This window comes from Ochotona curzoniae, unplaced genomic scaffold (assembly GCF_017591425.1).
Source record: "Ochotona curzoniae isolate NIBS_2020 unplaced genomic scaffold, NIBS_Ocur_1.0 contig_2688, whole genome shotgun sequence".
In the NCBI taxonomy this organism is placed as follows: domain Eukaryota; kingdom Metazoa; phylum Chordata; class Mammalia; order Lagomorpha; family Ochotonidae; genus Ochotona; species Ochotona curzoniae.
In genome coordinates, this window is record NW_024465553.1 from 27,418,906 (window position 1) to 27,434,186 (window position 15,281).

General features: G+C 45.8%; 1 protein-coding gene across 3 annotated transcripts in view; it reads left to right on the forward strand.

The window, feature by feature from the left end:
* RTN1 (reticulon 1) overlaps nt 1–15,281 on the forward strand; it is a 161,997-nt gene that overhangs the window by 68,356 nt on the left and 78,360 nt on the right. The window contains exon 3 of one of the 3 annotated variants that reach the window (XM_040975651.1): nt 12,648–12,661. The exons of the other annotated variants lie outside the window; for them this stretch is intronic. Coding sequence (XP_040831585.1) covers nt 12,648–12,661 — 14 coding nt within the window. The remainder of the gene's footprint in view (nt 1–12,647; nt 12,662–15,281) is intronic. 3 annotated transcript variants of the gene reach the window in all.

Genomic DNA, 15,281 nt, shown 5'->3' on the forward strand with positions numbered 1-15,281 from the left:
CTGATTTTTATTTTAGTTACCACTTAGACCAGTCCTCTCAGCAGATCCCCTAAGGCTGCATTTCAGTGTTTTACTCTCAACGTGTTCCATGGTGGGGCTAGCTCTGCTGCAAGCTTCCCAGCGCAATTCTCATGTTCCTGTTCGTGCAAGACAGCAAGGCCTGCAAGCTTCAGCAGGGCTCACCATGTAGCCAGACTGACTTTGTTCAGGTGCAAACTCCAAAAGCACCTCATTCACAGCGTGTGTACCAACAGTGTTTTGGAAAGCACAGCCAGGGAGTCAACAGTGCAGAACGGCGTGACCCCCGGCCAGCGCAGTGCTGGCCAGCGCCGTGCTGGCCAGCGCCGTTCTTGTTGTACGTTTGCTAGATACCCTAGAGGGAACTTTCACGCTCTCAGTCATGCTATAGCACAAGCTGCTTTCGATTCAATGACCTAGCCTCAAGCTGTTATTTAGCTAGTTATAGGATGACCAGCTCATCGCACTCAGTACACAGAGTTCTACATCCTGGGGGAAAAAAAAATCTCTTGCTCCCGGAGAAATCATGTGATTGGCTACCCTAGAAACGTAGTTACTTTTTAAAAAATATTTTACTTATTTATTTAAAAGAGACAGGGGAAGAGAAGAGAGAAAAAGAGAATTTCTTCCATTCACTGGTTCACTCCCCGAATGCCTGCAGTAGCCAGGGCTGGCCCATGCTGAAGCCGGAAGCCAGGAGCTCATGCTGGGTCTTCTTTGTGGATGGCAGAAACGTGGTACTTGAGCCACTGTTTGTTGCTTGGCACAACTGAAGTGGAGTAATTTGTTATAGGGTATGAGTTTTGTAAGTAGTGGTTTAATCCACTGTGTGCACACATTCCTTCAAGAACTTTTTGAAGTTCTATATTAGTGGAGTACTTTACTTCAGAAAGCTAAACAAATCCAACTTTTGTCACCCTTAACAGTGAATGAATCTGTATATATGTGTATACACAGTCACAGACACACATAAGTATATATTTTAAGATTTGCTTACTTGGAAGAGTATGTGGGGGAGAGGGAAAGAGAGAGAAAGAGAGAGAAAGAAAGGAAGAATGAAAGAAAGAAAGAAAGGAAGGAAGAAAGAGAATCTTCAATCTCAAGTGGCTGCAATGGCTGGAGACGGGCCAGACCTAAGCCAGAAGTTGTGGGTTTCCCACGTGGGTGCAGGGACTCCCACGTGGGTGCACATGGGCCGTCTTTCATGATCTTCCCAGGCTCATTAATAGTGAGTTGCATCAGAAATGAAGCAGCCAGGACTTGAGTCAGTGTCCACAGAGGATGTTAGTGCCACAGGCAAGCAGCTTTACGTGCTAAGCCACAGTGCTGGCCCCAACGAGTATACTTCCCCCCCCCCTTTGGACAGTGAGATAATGGAATTAAATGAAAGAAAACTAACCATGTTAATCTGGTAATGACCATACTCAAGACCCATGGACAAGGCTCCCCTTTTTCTTACCCTCAGCCATGAGTAGGTAGGAATTAGAATGCAGAGTGAAGGAGCAGGGGTCATTTAGCTATCCAAACACAATCCAGGCCTATGACACCGACAGACCAGATCAAGGATCTGTGATGAGGCTGGCATTTAAGGGAAGTCTCCACCTCAGGTACTTCTGGTCCTCTGGCCAGCAGAAGAGTGGCGGAGAGGTCTAAAATCCAGTTGCATTGACTGCAGGCTTGAGACAGCTGCCTTAAGGAAGCAGTTGCTATGGGGCCTAGCCTTCGGGTTTCTAAAGAGAAATGTGTAGAAATGGTCATTTATGGGGGAATTTTTTCCCCCAACATTTAGTAATAATTTTTAAACACACTCATTCAGCAATGAAATGTATTGAACTATTATTAAGTGTTGAGTACTGAGTGAGGGCTACAGAGAAAATAAGATTATTCTTGCCCCCAATGATCTACCAGTCTAGTGTGTCTATAATGCAAAGTAGGTAATGAGTCAATGAAATTTGTTACTGGATGGTTAAAGTAATGTAGGAAGGTTTTCACATGAAAACATCAACTGGGACACATTTGGTAAGATCAGGTATGCTAGCAATCAGCCTGGCCCAGGGCTCTCATACGGCTACTCAGTGTTGGTGCCCTGGCCCACCGCAGTAGTGAGAACAAAGCAGTCAAAACACAGGAGAAAGAACGAACTGTTAAGGAATGTGCCACAGGGAAATTACAACAGTGACACATTGCCTCTTACCCTTCCGGTCTCAGATGTCACTTCACCAAGCGCCTCATCTGAAGTAAGCCAGCCCCAGCACTAATGATCTATTATTCCTTTTTATCCATTAGTTTCCCTGGAGAACACTTAGCATAATTGTCAATTAATTCTTTTTGCCTGTTATGTTGGTTCAAGTGTGTTATAAAGAGGTACAAAAATAGAGTGGTTCATTCAAGTTCAGTGTTGGAGCTCTCCGTCCAGAGGAGTGAGTGGAAATAGTTCATGGAAATTGTGTGTTAGCGGTTCAGATGCCTGCATTTTCCATGAGAATGCCTGTTTTTATTTACCCCGGCCCCTGCCTCCAACTTGATGCCATTGCAATAACGGCCCCAGGGCCGCCTCCAACTTGATGCCATTGCAGTAACGGCCCCAGGGCTTCAGTTCCTGCCCTTCACGTGGAGAGCTGCACTGAGTTCCAAGCTGCCAGCTTCAGCCCCAGCCCAGGTGCAGCCATGTGGGCCGTCGGGGGAGTGAACCAGCAAGTGGGACTTCTCTGTCAGGGTGTCTGTCATTTAAACGAAGCTGGAAAGAGAGCGGCAGGGGAAGTTATGACTAACGTATGCTTCGATTTAAAAAATCATTTTCGGGCCCGGCGCGGTGGCGCAAGTGGTTAAAGGTCCTCGCCTTGCACGCCCGGGACCCCATATGCACGCTGGTTCTATCCCAGCAGCCCCACTTCCCTTCCAGCTCCCTGCCTGTGGCCCGGGAAAGCAGTCGAGGACGGCCCAAAGCTTTGGGACCCTGCACCCGCGTGGGAGACCCGGAAGAGGCTCCTGGCTTCGGATTGGCTCAGCTCCGGCCATTGTGCTCACTTGTGAAGTGAACCATCAGACAGAAGATCTTCCTCTCTGTCTCTCCTCTCTGTATATCCGCCTTTCCAATAAAAAAAATAATAAAAATAAATCTTAAAAAAATCATTTTCACCTAAATTCTTTTTATTTTCTAAGAACTTTTTCAAAGATTCATTTATTTGGAGGGCAGCAAGAGAACTTTGATCCACACAACAGCTGTGATCGGGCCAGACTGCAGCCAGGAGCCAGGAGCTCCCTCTTAATCTCCCCCACAGGTGCCAGGAGTCCAGGTGCTTTGGCCATTATCTGTAGTCATCCCAGGAGCGTGTTTTAAGAAGAATCTGGATTGGAAGAAGAGGGGCCGACACTGGAACTCTGATATGGTTCCCAGAGTCGCCAGTGGCAGCTTAGCTGCTATGCCACAACACTGTGAGCTTTCTGAAGCACACTTGTAAGGATCATGTACCTTACCAGCCACCAGTACATAAAAATAATGTGTTGAATGCTAGACATGAACTTGGGAAAGAGACAATGCAACCAAAAGATATACCTGGACCCTGGGCATTTGTTCTGAAAACCACTTTGGGTTGCGTAGCACTGTAAATGTCAGACAATTGTTAACCAAATGAAAGAAAAACAAAAGCGTGACCAGGGCTGACGATTTTGTTTGTGGGCCAATGTGTGCATTCACGGCTTAGCCAGAACCAGCCACAATCTTCAGCAGTCAGGGTCAGAGGACCGCAGACACCAGAGGTAGACGTTAATGCATTGTGTGTTATTTTTGGGAGCTTTTACAAACCATGAGAGTTTAATCCTCAAATTGAATTATTGACATAGAAGTTGGTTGTCGGTTGCTTTCTGCAACGCATTTGGTTTTGGCTTCTGTTAGAATCTTACGAAGGAAAGAAATGTGGTACTCTCTGTAAGTTTTTATTTAGTCGTGGTTTTTCCCAGATTGCTTCAACTGTTCATGCGCTGGCTTGCTGAGTACGCCTGCTGCGCCCTCAAACATGACAGATCCGTCGACAGCTCCCAATAAAGATGACGATGCTAAGGTGTTCAGACTTTAGGTGGAACATAAAGGAATTCCGATAAGTGGATTGGCCTGGCCAAATATCAAAATATCACCCCTCTGTCTTTGGAAACACGTTACCTATTCTTTAGGCTATCGAGAGCCTCTGCATCTTCCAAAATTAAGTTTGGTCACCTTTTTCTCGGAAACTTTCCTAACCAGACACTCCCACAGTGAAAGGACTTGCTTTTCAGCCTGTGTTGTCCAGTGTCGAGGGAGCTGGTCTGACCATGCAGCCTGGAGCTCCAGGCTGTGCTTAAACCCGAGTCCCGGGAGAAGTTCATTGCTTTCTCAGAGCTTTTTGTCAACCTGCTCTCTTTGTTCCTGCATCATTAAAGCTTAGCTGTTTTTGTTGTTCAATCCTGCTTTGCTATGTTTTCGCCAAATTCTTCCGGCTTGCATGCAGGTTTGATACAAGGAACATTTTACTAGGTCATTTAAAAATACTGTGTAGGGAAATGCAAAAGCGTTTTAAAATGTTTACGTCCCTGAGTCTCAGTTGTCTCACCAAACACTCACGTACTACAAGGATGTCTGTTGCAGTATCGTTTATAATAGCAAAAGTACCAGTGACAATATAATTGTCAAGCAATGGGGGGATGCTTAAATAAACTGCTCGACTTGCATTTGATAGAGTACCGTTATGTAAATGCATAAGATAAGTCTCAATACACCGAAACGGAAGAATGGCCATTGTATAGGGGAAAGGATAAGAAAGTAAAATTTGAAGATAATGGTCCCATGCATACAGAAAATAAAATACCCGTGACTGTCCCAGGAGTACCTGTCATTTCTCAGGCTTGGGGATAGGGATATGGGGTTTTGATCAGTGCACTTCTATTTAGCAAAAAAAAAAAAAAAAAGTGTCTGCAACATTAAAACCTCACAAATTCATTGTCCTAATTCCCTAACCTGATTGCTACCGTTGTAGGAAATTATTATTGCATTGGCCCGATCAGTCATTGAGGTCATTGTCATGCAGGAGAGCAGTCATTAAAACCTTGCTTCCCATCACCTTTTTGTGTTTGTGTGTTGTGCCGCCTCTAAGTTGTATATACAATATAAAATAACGTCTGATCTCATTGTGTATACTTTTCAGACAGAGAGTAAACTTCTGGTTCACTTCGCAAATGCTCGTGTTGGCCGGGGCTGGAGCCTGGCAGCCACGTGCAGTAGGAACCAGTGGATGGAAGCTGGCCTTACGCAATCTTCTCTTTATGTCCCTCTGCCTTTTAGATAAATACAATATTAATGGATAAAGCATGTAGGATTTGTAGGTAAAATGATAGCTACTGATCGTTGCACTCCAAATAATCTGTGTCCAGACATCTTAAAAAGACGTTCAGCATGTAAATCCTTCAAATTCACCTGGATTCACTTGCTGAAAAAGAGGAGTCTTTTTTAAAAGATTTATTTATTATTATTTTTTATTGGAAAGGCAGATATATAGAGAGGAGGAGAGACAGAGAAAAAGATTTCTGCTGGCTGATTCACTCTTTAAGTGACCGCGATGGTTGGAGCTGAGCCAATCAGAAACACCCAGCCAGGAGACTCTTCCGGGTCTCCCACGCAGGTGCAGGGTCCCAAGGCTTTGGGCTGTCCTCGACTGCTTTCCCAGGCCACAGGCAGGGAGCTGGAAGGGAAGCGGGGCTGCCGGGATTAGAACCGGCGCCCATATGAGATCCTGGCACCTGAAAAGCGAGGACTTAAGCCCCTAGGCTATCGTGCTGGGCCCAAAACCTGAGTCTTGTACCTACTTCCTTAACACAATCGCCAAACTTTTTTTTTTTTTTTTTTGCAATTTCATTATTTATTTGTTTACATTACTCTTCTGTGATCAAAGACTTTTAATGCTTACTTTTTCCCCCTATAGTACGTTGTACAAGGTAATTAACAGTCAGATGTTTTACCTGGAATTTTTTTATATTTTTATTTTTCATGATATAGTTCCCACTCTCCCCAGCTGCCCTCCCCCACCACACACAGTGCTTTCCCTTGCCGTATTGCCGGAGTGCAGTCCTTCAGCAGCAGTGAAGAAACAGCTATGGATAACTATTGGGTTAGGTTGCTATAGTTCTCCCGCGTTATGAGCCTCGTGAGCTGTGATGCGAGTCCCGCTTCACGGCCAGCTGCCTTTCCTGAGAACCTGCCACGCCACTCGGTCCCACAGTTCTGCAGAATGACCAGCCCTGGGTCAAGGCCACGGCAGGTCTGGTGTGTGATGCGGGCCCCGTCGCTGGCTCACAGCTGGCACCGTCTTCTGCCTCCTCGCATGACAGCGGGCTGAGGGAATTCCCTTGAAAATCACTTTTGTAGGAATCTCCCTCCTTCCTGATCGGACGGCCTCCCCGCCAACGGCCCATCGCCCCCTGGCACTGTCACCATGGGGGTTGGGATTTCAACATTCACATTATTGTAGGGGAAGCACAGAAAGTCGGAGCATATCAACATGTACAAGGTGGGGACTGCACCAAGTCTCTGAGCCTTCCCGGTTATGGACCTAAAACTGCTGAAGTAAAGTATCTATTAAAAAATCAAATCATGGGAATTTGCTCTATAATTCGGAGAAGGAGCCAAAGAAGTGTTACAGCACAAATACATTTATGGGCAGATATAGATATAGGTATATAGATATGATATAGATATAGATATGATTTAGATATATAGATATGACATATATGTAGCTATAGATATGATACAGATATATAGATATTATATAGATACAGATATTTTTGCAACTAGCTACGTTATGCTTAGTATTGAGGAGATGTGACCCAGGAACAGTTCTTTTTTTCTTTTGAAACCAGAAACCAAAAGTCAGTCAACAAATGGTAGATGCCGTATTTGATTTTGAGCCCAAACTAACCCTTTGCCTGGTGGAAGTAAGTTAGAGCTTTCTCTGTATTGAAAACATTAAGACTACGATGCATCTAAATAAATCGGGAGCAAAATAGCATACAAAGGTAGTGTTGCCTATCTCTGTAACCTGGAAAAGAGCAGATTTGATAATGTATGAGTTACATGTCAATCATGCTTTTACTCTTTTAGACAATCGCAACGGGCCATCCGTGCAGAATTATGTTTTTATTTCTTTTCATATGTTCTAAGTAAACCCCTCTCCGAGGAAGCATCATCTCATGAGCAGCTCCCAGACTCACATATCCACCTTTACACAGAGTCTCCACCTTCCATGCTGCTCAGGGCTGTCCTCATTCCGTCTCCTCCACAGCCTCTGCTTTCCAAGGCATCACTGCAAATTCTCAGCCTCACGCTCTGTCTCGGAGGCAAAGGGTGGTTTTTTTCCCCCCCTCTAACAACATTTTTCACAAAAGTGTAAACTCCCTAGGCAAGGCAAACCCTGGCTCTTCATAGGAAAAACGAAACTAAGTTGCTGACTCATTTTTTTTTTTTTTTATTAAACATTCATTCTGCAGTTCCCAGAGCTGACTCTCTTATTCTTTTGGCAGGCAAGCTTTAAATAAGGCAGCGAGCTGGGGGATGCAAACCTGGTTATTCATATTCTGAAAACCCCAAGCATGTCATTGGCTCCAGCTTAGACTCTTGCTGGAGAATCGAGAGCTCATTTAAAAAATCCTATTAATAAATCATGGAGGTAAAACTGCTGAAGCCAGGGCACACCTGCGCTTTCCAGCACCCATTTGTCATGTGAAGTTTCAGGACACTTCATCGCAGAAGGAGACTGTCTTCATATGACATAGAGCTTCCCCAAGCCCGCATGGCATGTCCATCCCTCATGCACGGCTCTGGTGTCACATGTGGCACAGCCTCCGGGCACCGGGTTTGCTGGCTTCTTCCCACTCAGAAAGGATGAGCGAGAGTCTTCAGAGAAAATTCCTTGCCATCTAACCTCTGTGTGAGTTGCTGCCATCCATCACCCGGGCAGCCCAGGGACAAGAGCCTGGCAGTGGTAAATTTAGCCTCACGGGGGCTTCTTCATTCTGACCTCTCATTCCTGAGTTTGAATGCGTGCTTCTCTCCCTATTGTCATTGCATCACTGTCGTTTTCTGATTGTGTCCTTATTTATAATTTTGCGCTGTAACAGGGCTAATGTCCCTCTTGCTATTGCTATCCGTACTGGCTCCATTCAAATAACTGGTGCTTATAGTTTTTCATTCCAGGGAAGGAATGATCCAGATGTTCCTCTATTCGAGGATTGCTGCCTCTGTCTTCAGACAGTCTTTCAGGATAATCATTCTTTTCCGGACCCTCTGCATTCTCGTTTCAGAGCAGTAGAGGCTCTTTGTGGAGGACAGATGTGCGGCTTACACTGAGGGGCCCCTACATCTGCCTCAGTGAATCAGAATGGGTTCCTCTGCCATGCGCAGAGCTTGTCCCTGGGAACTCGCCCCCACCCCGATTCCTTTCCTATTTCTTGCTCAATTTCAGTTCTGGTGTTCATCGGTCATCATGACATTCATGACTCGATCTATGACAGTTGCACCTCCAGAAAGTGCTTCATGAGCAAGCACTTGGTCGTGAAGCTGTGCGGAAAGCATGGCCTTGCATCCTGAGCGTCTAAGACAGACCCAGAGTCACACAAGCCTAGATCTTCTCTTCAGAAGTTCTTGTGGTCCAAACTTTCCTAAATTGCAGGTTGCTAGAAATAAAAAGAGCAAACTAATGGGCAGATGGCAATGCGTTGCAAGTGACTATTGTCCTTCTTGTATAGCAGGCAGAACAAAATCAGTAGCTGTCATTTATTGAGTGGGTACTACGTGCCAAAGTACTAGTTCATTTAATCCTTGTAACAGCTTGACACGGTGGGAACTCTTACTGACTCCCACGCTAAAGATGAGTTAAATGGAGACTCTAAGAGGCTGCCTTGCCCGGAGTCTCATCGTTGGCGGTCAATGGTGAGCCTGCATGTAGACTGCCCGAGCTGGAGGATCTCGGGAGTGAACTGCATTCTGGGAGCGTGAGTCAGCACTAAAGAAATTAGGACTTGGTGATTGAAGCTTGCATTCGAAAAGTAAAAGCATCTTTAGTAAGTCTTCTTTCTCATCCCGCTCCTTAGCATTGCCAGAGGAGTCAAACAATAAAACGCCTACCTTTATAGAAATTCTGAAATTGTCTGCCACACGGTTAGTATTTCAGATCTGTGCCACCAGTAGATACAAGGTCTGAATTTATGAGTGCATCTTGTGTGTTAATGGCAAAAGTTCCAGCTCGCTTATTTTTCTTCTACCGAGCTTTTGACCGGAACTGCTCACCTATGGGTCCTTCCGTTTTGATTACGTGAGGACATCAGGAAGTCTGTGCGAAGGGTAGAGTGCTGTGTCACAGTGGGCCAAGCGGCTGCTGGTGGTAGTGGCTCCCCCACTGGGGTGCTAGTCTGAGTCCTGACTGCTGCAATTCAAACCCAGCTCCTTGCTCACGCGCGTGGGAAGGCAGTGGGTGATAACCCAAGATCCTGGATCACTGTCACTCCTTGGGAAGGCCTGAAGGATTTTCCAGTTCCTGGGTTCGGCGAGGACCAGTCCCTGGCTGTTGTGGCCGCTGGGGAAGTGAGCCAACAAATGAAGATCTTTCTTTGCCTCTCTTCACTTCTTTCTGCCGGCCAGGTGAACAAATAAATTTTTTAAGTTTATGGAAAATGGAATTAAAAGATAAGTTTACTTTGGTACAAAAGATTTTGAAATGTATGCTATCTTTGTAAGTATTTTCCATCAACTTTTTGAAGACTGTCCATATGCATGGATCTTAATTCTTTAAAAAACTATGAAATGATGACAAAAACTATTCCTGAATTTTAATTTTTTGGGGGGGAACAACAAAATTAACTTGTACTCACTTAATAGGTCTGAACAGGATGTAATTTTAGGCAGTAAGAAAGACAAGCCATCCGATATAAATTCTGCTAAAATTTGAAGCAAAACCAACATTAAATTTCAACCATGGGTGGAAGAATGGTGAAATTATTGATACTTTTTGAGCAGCTAATGAGAAAAACGTTCCCAAAGATAAACAGTGGTGTACTACCCACATCGGTTTGCCAAGAGATCATTAATCTTGCTCATGCCTCAATTAAAAAATACTGATGATTAACACAGACACAGCAGTCAACACCAAAGACAGCGCAGCTGGTTCCATTTACAAAGCTTTGGCTGAAATATTAGAACGGAGCACACGAGGGCAAGTGTCCCTTGGGACATTTGTGCCCCATGTCACATGGCCTGGGTTCGAGTCCCACCTTCACTCCTAGTATCAGTTTCCTGTTAAGGTGAGCCATGGCACATGGTGGTGACGGCTCACTTACTCAGGTTCCTGCCACCTGAATTCCTGGATTCCAGCTACCACCTACCTTTCCCTGCTCCACCTTCCCCAGCTGGATGGGCACTTAGGGACTAAATCCATACATCAGAGAACTCTCTCTCTCTCTCTTTCTGCCTTTCAAATACAATTAAATAAATAATTAGTTAAAGCAAAGTAACCTTTATACATAATAGATGCCAAACCTTGTGCACTCAAATTAGTCATAGACAGGTATGGAGGTTTCAACGGGTATGTTTAAACCTGTAGGACCATATCTTAAAACATTTCCTTAGATGAACCGTAGCAAGTGATGAACCATAGCTTTGGCTGTATAATCTTGAAAATAAATCAAGATCGAAGCGGTGGCTACCCAGAGGCGGAAGGGTCCAGGGAAAGCAGAAGTAAGTTGATCAAAAACGAAGATCATGGAGTGGCTTTCTTGGCATGCTTCAGCAAGTTTACTTGTTCCCTCTGGAGGCCCAAGGTATGATCACAGCGGCTAATAGATGTTTTGATTTTGACATTATTAAGATTTATTTATTGAATTGAAAGGCAGACAGAAAGAGATCTCCCATTTGTTGGTTCACTCTCCAGATGTCCCCCCACAGCCAGAGCTAGGCTGGTCGGAACCAAAGGACAAGGCACTCCATCTTGGACTCACGCGTGGGTGATGGGGTCCCCAAGTTGGTCGTCCTCTGCTGTGGTCCTAGGTGCATGAGCAAGGAGCTGGATCAGAAAAGTAGGGCAGCCGGGACTTGAGCTGGCCCTGCCATGTAGGGTGGCAGCATTGCAAGTGATAGCTTAACCCCATAGGCCACAGTGCCAGCCTTAGCAGAGTATTTTTAGGGAATTAACCAATCCTTTAGTGGCGAAACAGCTGGGAGGGATTCACCAGGGTCCTCCACCACACTGCCCCCACTCATTCCTCTCATGGAACAGTGACAACTGTGTGAATTTCGGTAAACATCATTAGACATCCATGCCAAAGGCCTATTTATCTCCTTATGAGGGTTTTTGGTTTGTTTCCTAAACTTATAAAATATTGAAAGGGCATATTTAATGTGAAAATATGACATTCGGGCCCTATGTGGTGGCCTAGGAGTTAAAGTCCTTGCCTTGAAAGCGCCAGGATCCCATATGGGCGCCAGTTCTAATCCTGGGATTAGCCCTGCTTCCCATCCAGCTCCCTGCTTGTGACCTGGGAAAGCAGTGGAGGACGGCCCAAAGCCTTGGGACCCTGCACCTGTGTGGGAGGTCTGGAGGAAGCACCTGGCTTGGGATCAGCTCAGCTCTCACTGCTGCGGTTACTTGGAGAGTGAGTCACTGGGCGAAAGATCTTCTCTGTCACTCCTCCTCTCTATGTATCTGCCTTTCCAATAAAAAAGAATAATAAATCTTTAATAAATATGACGTTCACATGTTTAATGACCAGAACCTTCAGTTCTTTAGAGAGGATAAAACGACTATTCTCACTGATGGTGTCCTTGACTGGCACAGGATATGTTGGAAAATAAAGTTTCATTTCTATTATCTTTTTTTAAAAAAAAGATTTATTTATTTTATTTCATTGGAAAATCAGAGTTACAGAGAGAAGTAGAGACAGAGAGAAAGATTTTCTTTTTTTAAAGATTTATTTTTATTATTATTTTTTATTGGAAAGGCGGATATACAGAGAGGAGAGACAGAGAGGAAGATCTTCCGTCCGATGATTCACTCCCCAAGTGAGCCGCAACGGGCCGATACTATGCCGATCCGAAGCCAGGAGCCTCTTCCGGGTCTCCCACGCGGGTGCAGGGTCCCAAAGCTTTGGGCCGTCCTCAGCTGCTTTCCCAGGCCACAGGCAGGGAGCTGGAAGGGAAGTGGGGCTGCCGGGATTAGAACCGGCGCCCATATGGGATCCCGGGCGTGCAAGGCGAGGACCTAACCACTTGCGCCACCGCGCCGGGCCCGAGAAAGATTTTCCATTGGCTGGTTCACTCCCCAAGTAATGCAAAGCCAGGAGTCAGGAACTTTTTCCGGTTCTCCCACACAGGTGCAGGGTCCCAAGGCATTAGGCCCCCCGCTCCACTGCTTTCCCAGGCCACAAGAAGGGAGCTGGATGGGAAGTGGAGCATCCGGGACACAAACCAACTCTTATATGGGATGCTGAGCACTTGCAAGGCGAGCGCTTCAGCCACTAGATTATCATATCAGGGCCTTTTATTATCTTTAAATGTATTTTTTGTAAGCTTTTGGAAGCCACACAGATAGACAGACACACACACACACACACCCCAGATGGACTTTTCTTTGTTGAATAATCACTATGTCTTGTCTAGACGGGGAGGATCTGTATTTAACACTATAACGGTATTGGCTCCTACCCGAGGCAGCCAGCTCTCGCTCTGCCTCAGTTCCTACAGCTGCCAGCTCTGCAGGAAGCTCTGACAAGGATTAATTGACTTTCCTGAACCATCAGGCTCAGCTGTGCCTCTCGGTTCCAGCCGTCCCCACAGGGCTCTGCTCCCACATGATTCACTGTCTAGAAGGGTTTTCTGTTAACAGGGGTTTTATGGAGTAGGTACTGGCTACTGAATGTGCCTTTATATTTTCAATTTAAATAACTTAGAAACTTGAGAATCTTTTGGGGGGTATTTCATTCTGTTTAAGAAAATGGGATGAGACCATACTAAAAATATTTGAATTATTCATTTTTTTAAATTGAGAATTCTATCCTGTTACCATTTAAATGAGGGTGGAGGAGTGGCAGATAAACAAAGTGTGAGATGTGCGCACATAGTTCTCTGCCTCCACCCCTTCTCTTGCCTCTAGTTGTCAGTAGTTGTAGTGTGTGGTGAAGGAATCTGTCCAGGGTCCTGCTTGGCAAGGCAGAGCTAAGAGGATGTGCATCTCAGGGGTGAGAAGTCCTCCCAATTGTTCATCCTGTTTATCTCTCAAATAATGCAGAAGTAGTCTGGCGTGGGTACCCTCACCTGCTCCGTGCTTCTGGAAGCCCTCACTCTTAAAGGCCTCTATGTTCCAGGGAAGGGAGAGGTGAAGGATGTAGTGTCAGACTGTAGCCCAGCTCATTAGTACCAGGTCCTGCGGAGCGGGGAAGGGAGATTTCTTGTCCAGCTTTCCACGAGACGCTGGTTCTTCCCACGCAGGTGCTGGAGTGTCTGCTGGAATAAGCATGCTCCTGTTTGGAGGTACAGTCCCTCTCTGTAGAGTGATTTTTCAGATGACAAATGGAAGCATCCTCTTAGTAACTTGGCGTTCATTCTTCCCATTGTGTTCTCCATAGCTGTTTAGATTAGGTCCACTAATTGATTGGTTTATTCATTTGCTTATTAGTTTTGAATTGGATGTCTGCTGTGCAGAATATATGGTGCCAGACAGGAGGCTCAAACTGCAGGAGCTGACAGATGAACAGAAGATAACGTGGACATACATATGTCGAATGTTCTGTCCCTCAACATCCATATGTTGAACTTCTGACCCTTGAGATGACGCGACTTTGAGCTGGGGGTCTTTGGGGAGACGAGAGGTTGTGATGGGGATTAGTGCCTTTGGGTTGGGATTGGGTCATCGGGAGGCAGGCCTTTACCACACACCAAGCACCGTGATCTTGGACTTCCCAGGCTCTAGAGTTCATTTCTGTGGCTTGCAGGAAGCCAGACTGTGGTAGTGGTGCTACAGAGCCCAGATGGGATAAGGTGACCGGCAAGGTCGTCAGGGAGGAGGCGGCAAGGAGAGCTCCTTCTCGTGGATGTCTTGAGGTTGAAGGGCAGAGACTGGGTGTGGAGAGTGACTGGACTGGCGAGTACTCTGAATTGGAGGGTGGAAGACAGTGTTAGACAAGGCATCCAGCCGGCCAAGGGCTGTGAAGGCAGGTGTGGAGGGCGGGTGAAAGGGGCAGCGGAGACTGGCCGTTTGCAGTGTCTGGGTGCAGTTTAAGGATTCTCCAGCGAGCCATGGTGCTGGAGCAAGTGACACTCATGTTGAGTGGGATAACTCTGGTGGCGGGAGACAGAGAACTGGAGGGCGAGCAACAAGCTGGTGAGAAGGGCCAGGAGCTCCGGGGTGGGGCCTGCAAAGGAAGGACTGAGTGACAGAAAGATGGCAGTGGTGGTGACACAGCCTTGCTGCCACTTCTCACACCTCCAGACTACTCAAATCCTTCGCTGCTTTCTGCTGGACTTGTGACTTGCTGTTTGCAAGTGGCTCCAGATAATGGTGGTCGAGAATTCCAGACCAGATGTTCCACTGAAATATTACAGACCCATTTCCTCACCTCCAGGGAAGTTTTTGTGGGGGATTAAGCCCATATAATAAAGAAGCTTTACGTGATTTTTTTTCCTAAAACACACACACACACATATATATACAAACACACATATGATATATATAAAGGGATATGTGCACTCATAGATTGAAATTTGATCATTTTCCCTTGGTGGTCTATGTATACTTTGGCAATCATTGTTACCATTATTCGCTTCACTATTGTGGGAATTAGATCCTTGGCTGGACACTGTGCCTGTGACATCTTGGGTAAGTTATCCCACCCCTTCTTTGCCTCGGTTTCCTCATCTGTAAAATGAGGCTGACATCTGGGATTGCTTTAAGTGTTAAGAGTCAATATCAATGAAGATCTATTTCTTTTTAAAAGGTTTATTTATTTAAAAGTAGAGTTACAGAAAGAAGAGAGAGTGCACATACATCTTGCATCCACTGTTCACTCCCCAAAGGGCTGCAAAAGCCAGGGCTGGGTCGGACTGATGTCAGGATTCAGAAACGCCAGCCACATGGGGTTTAGGGACCGAATGTTCCAGCCTTCATCTGATGCCTTTCCAGGCACATTAGCAGGATGCTGAATCTGAAACAGAGCAGCCAGGACTGGAGGGAATGGCAACCAGCACTCCGATGGGA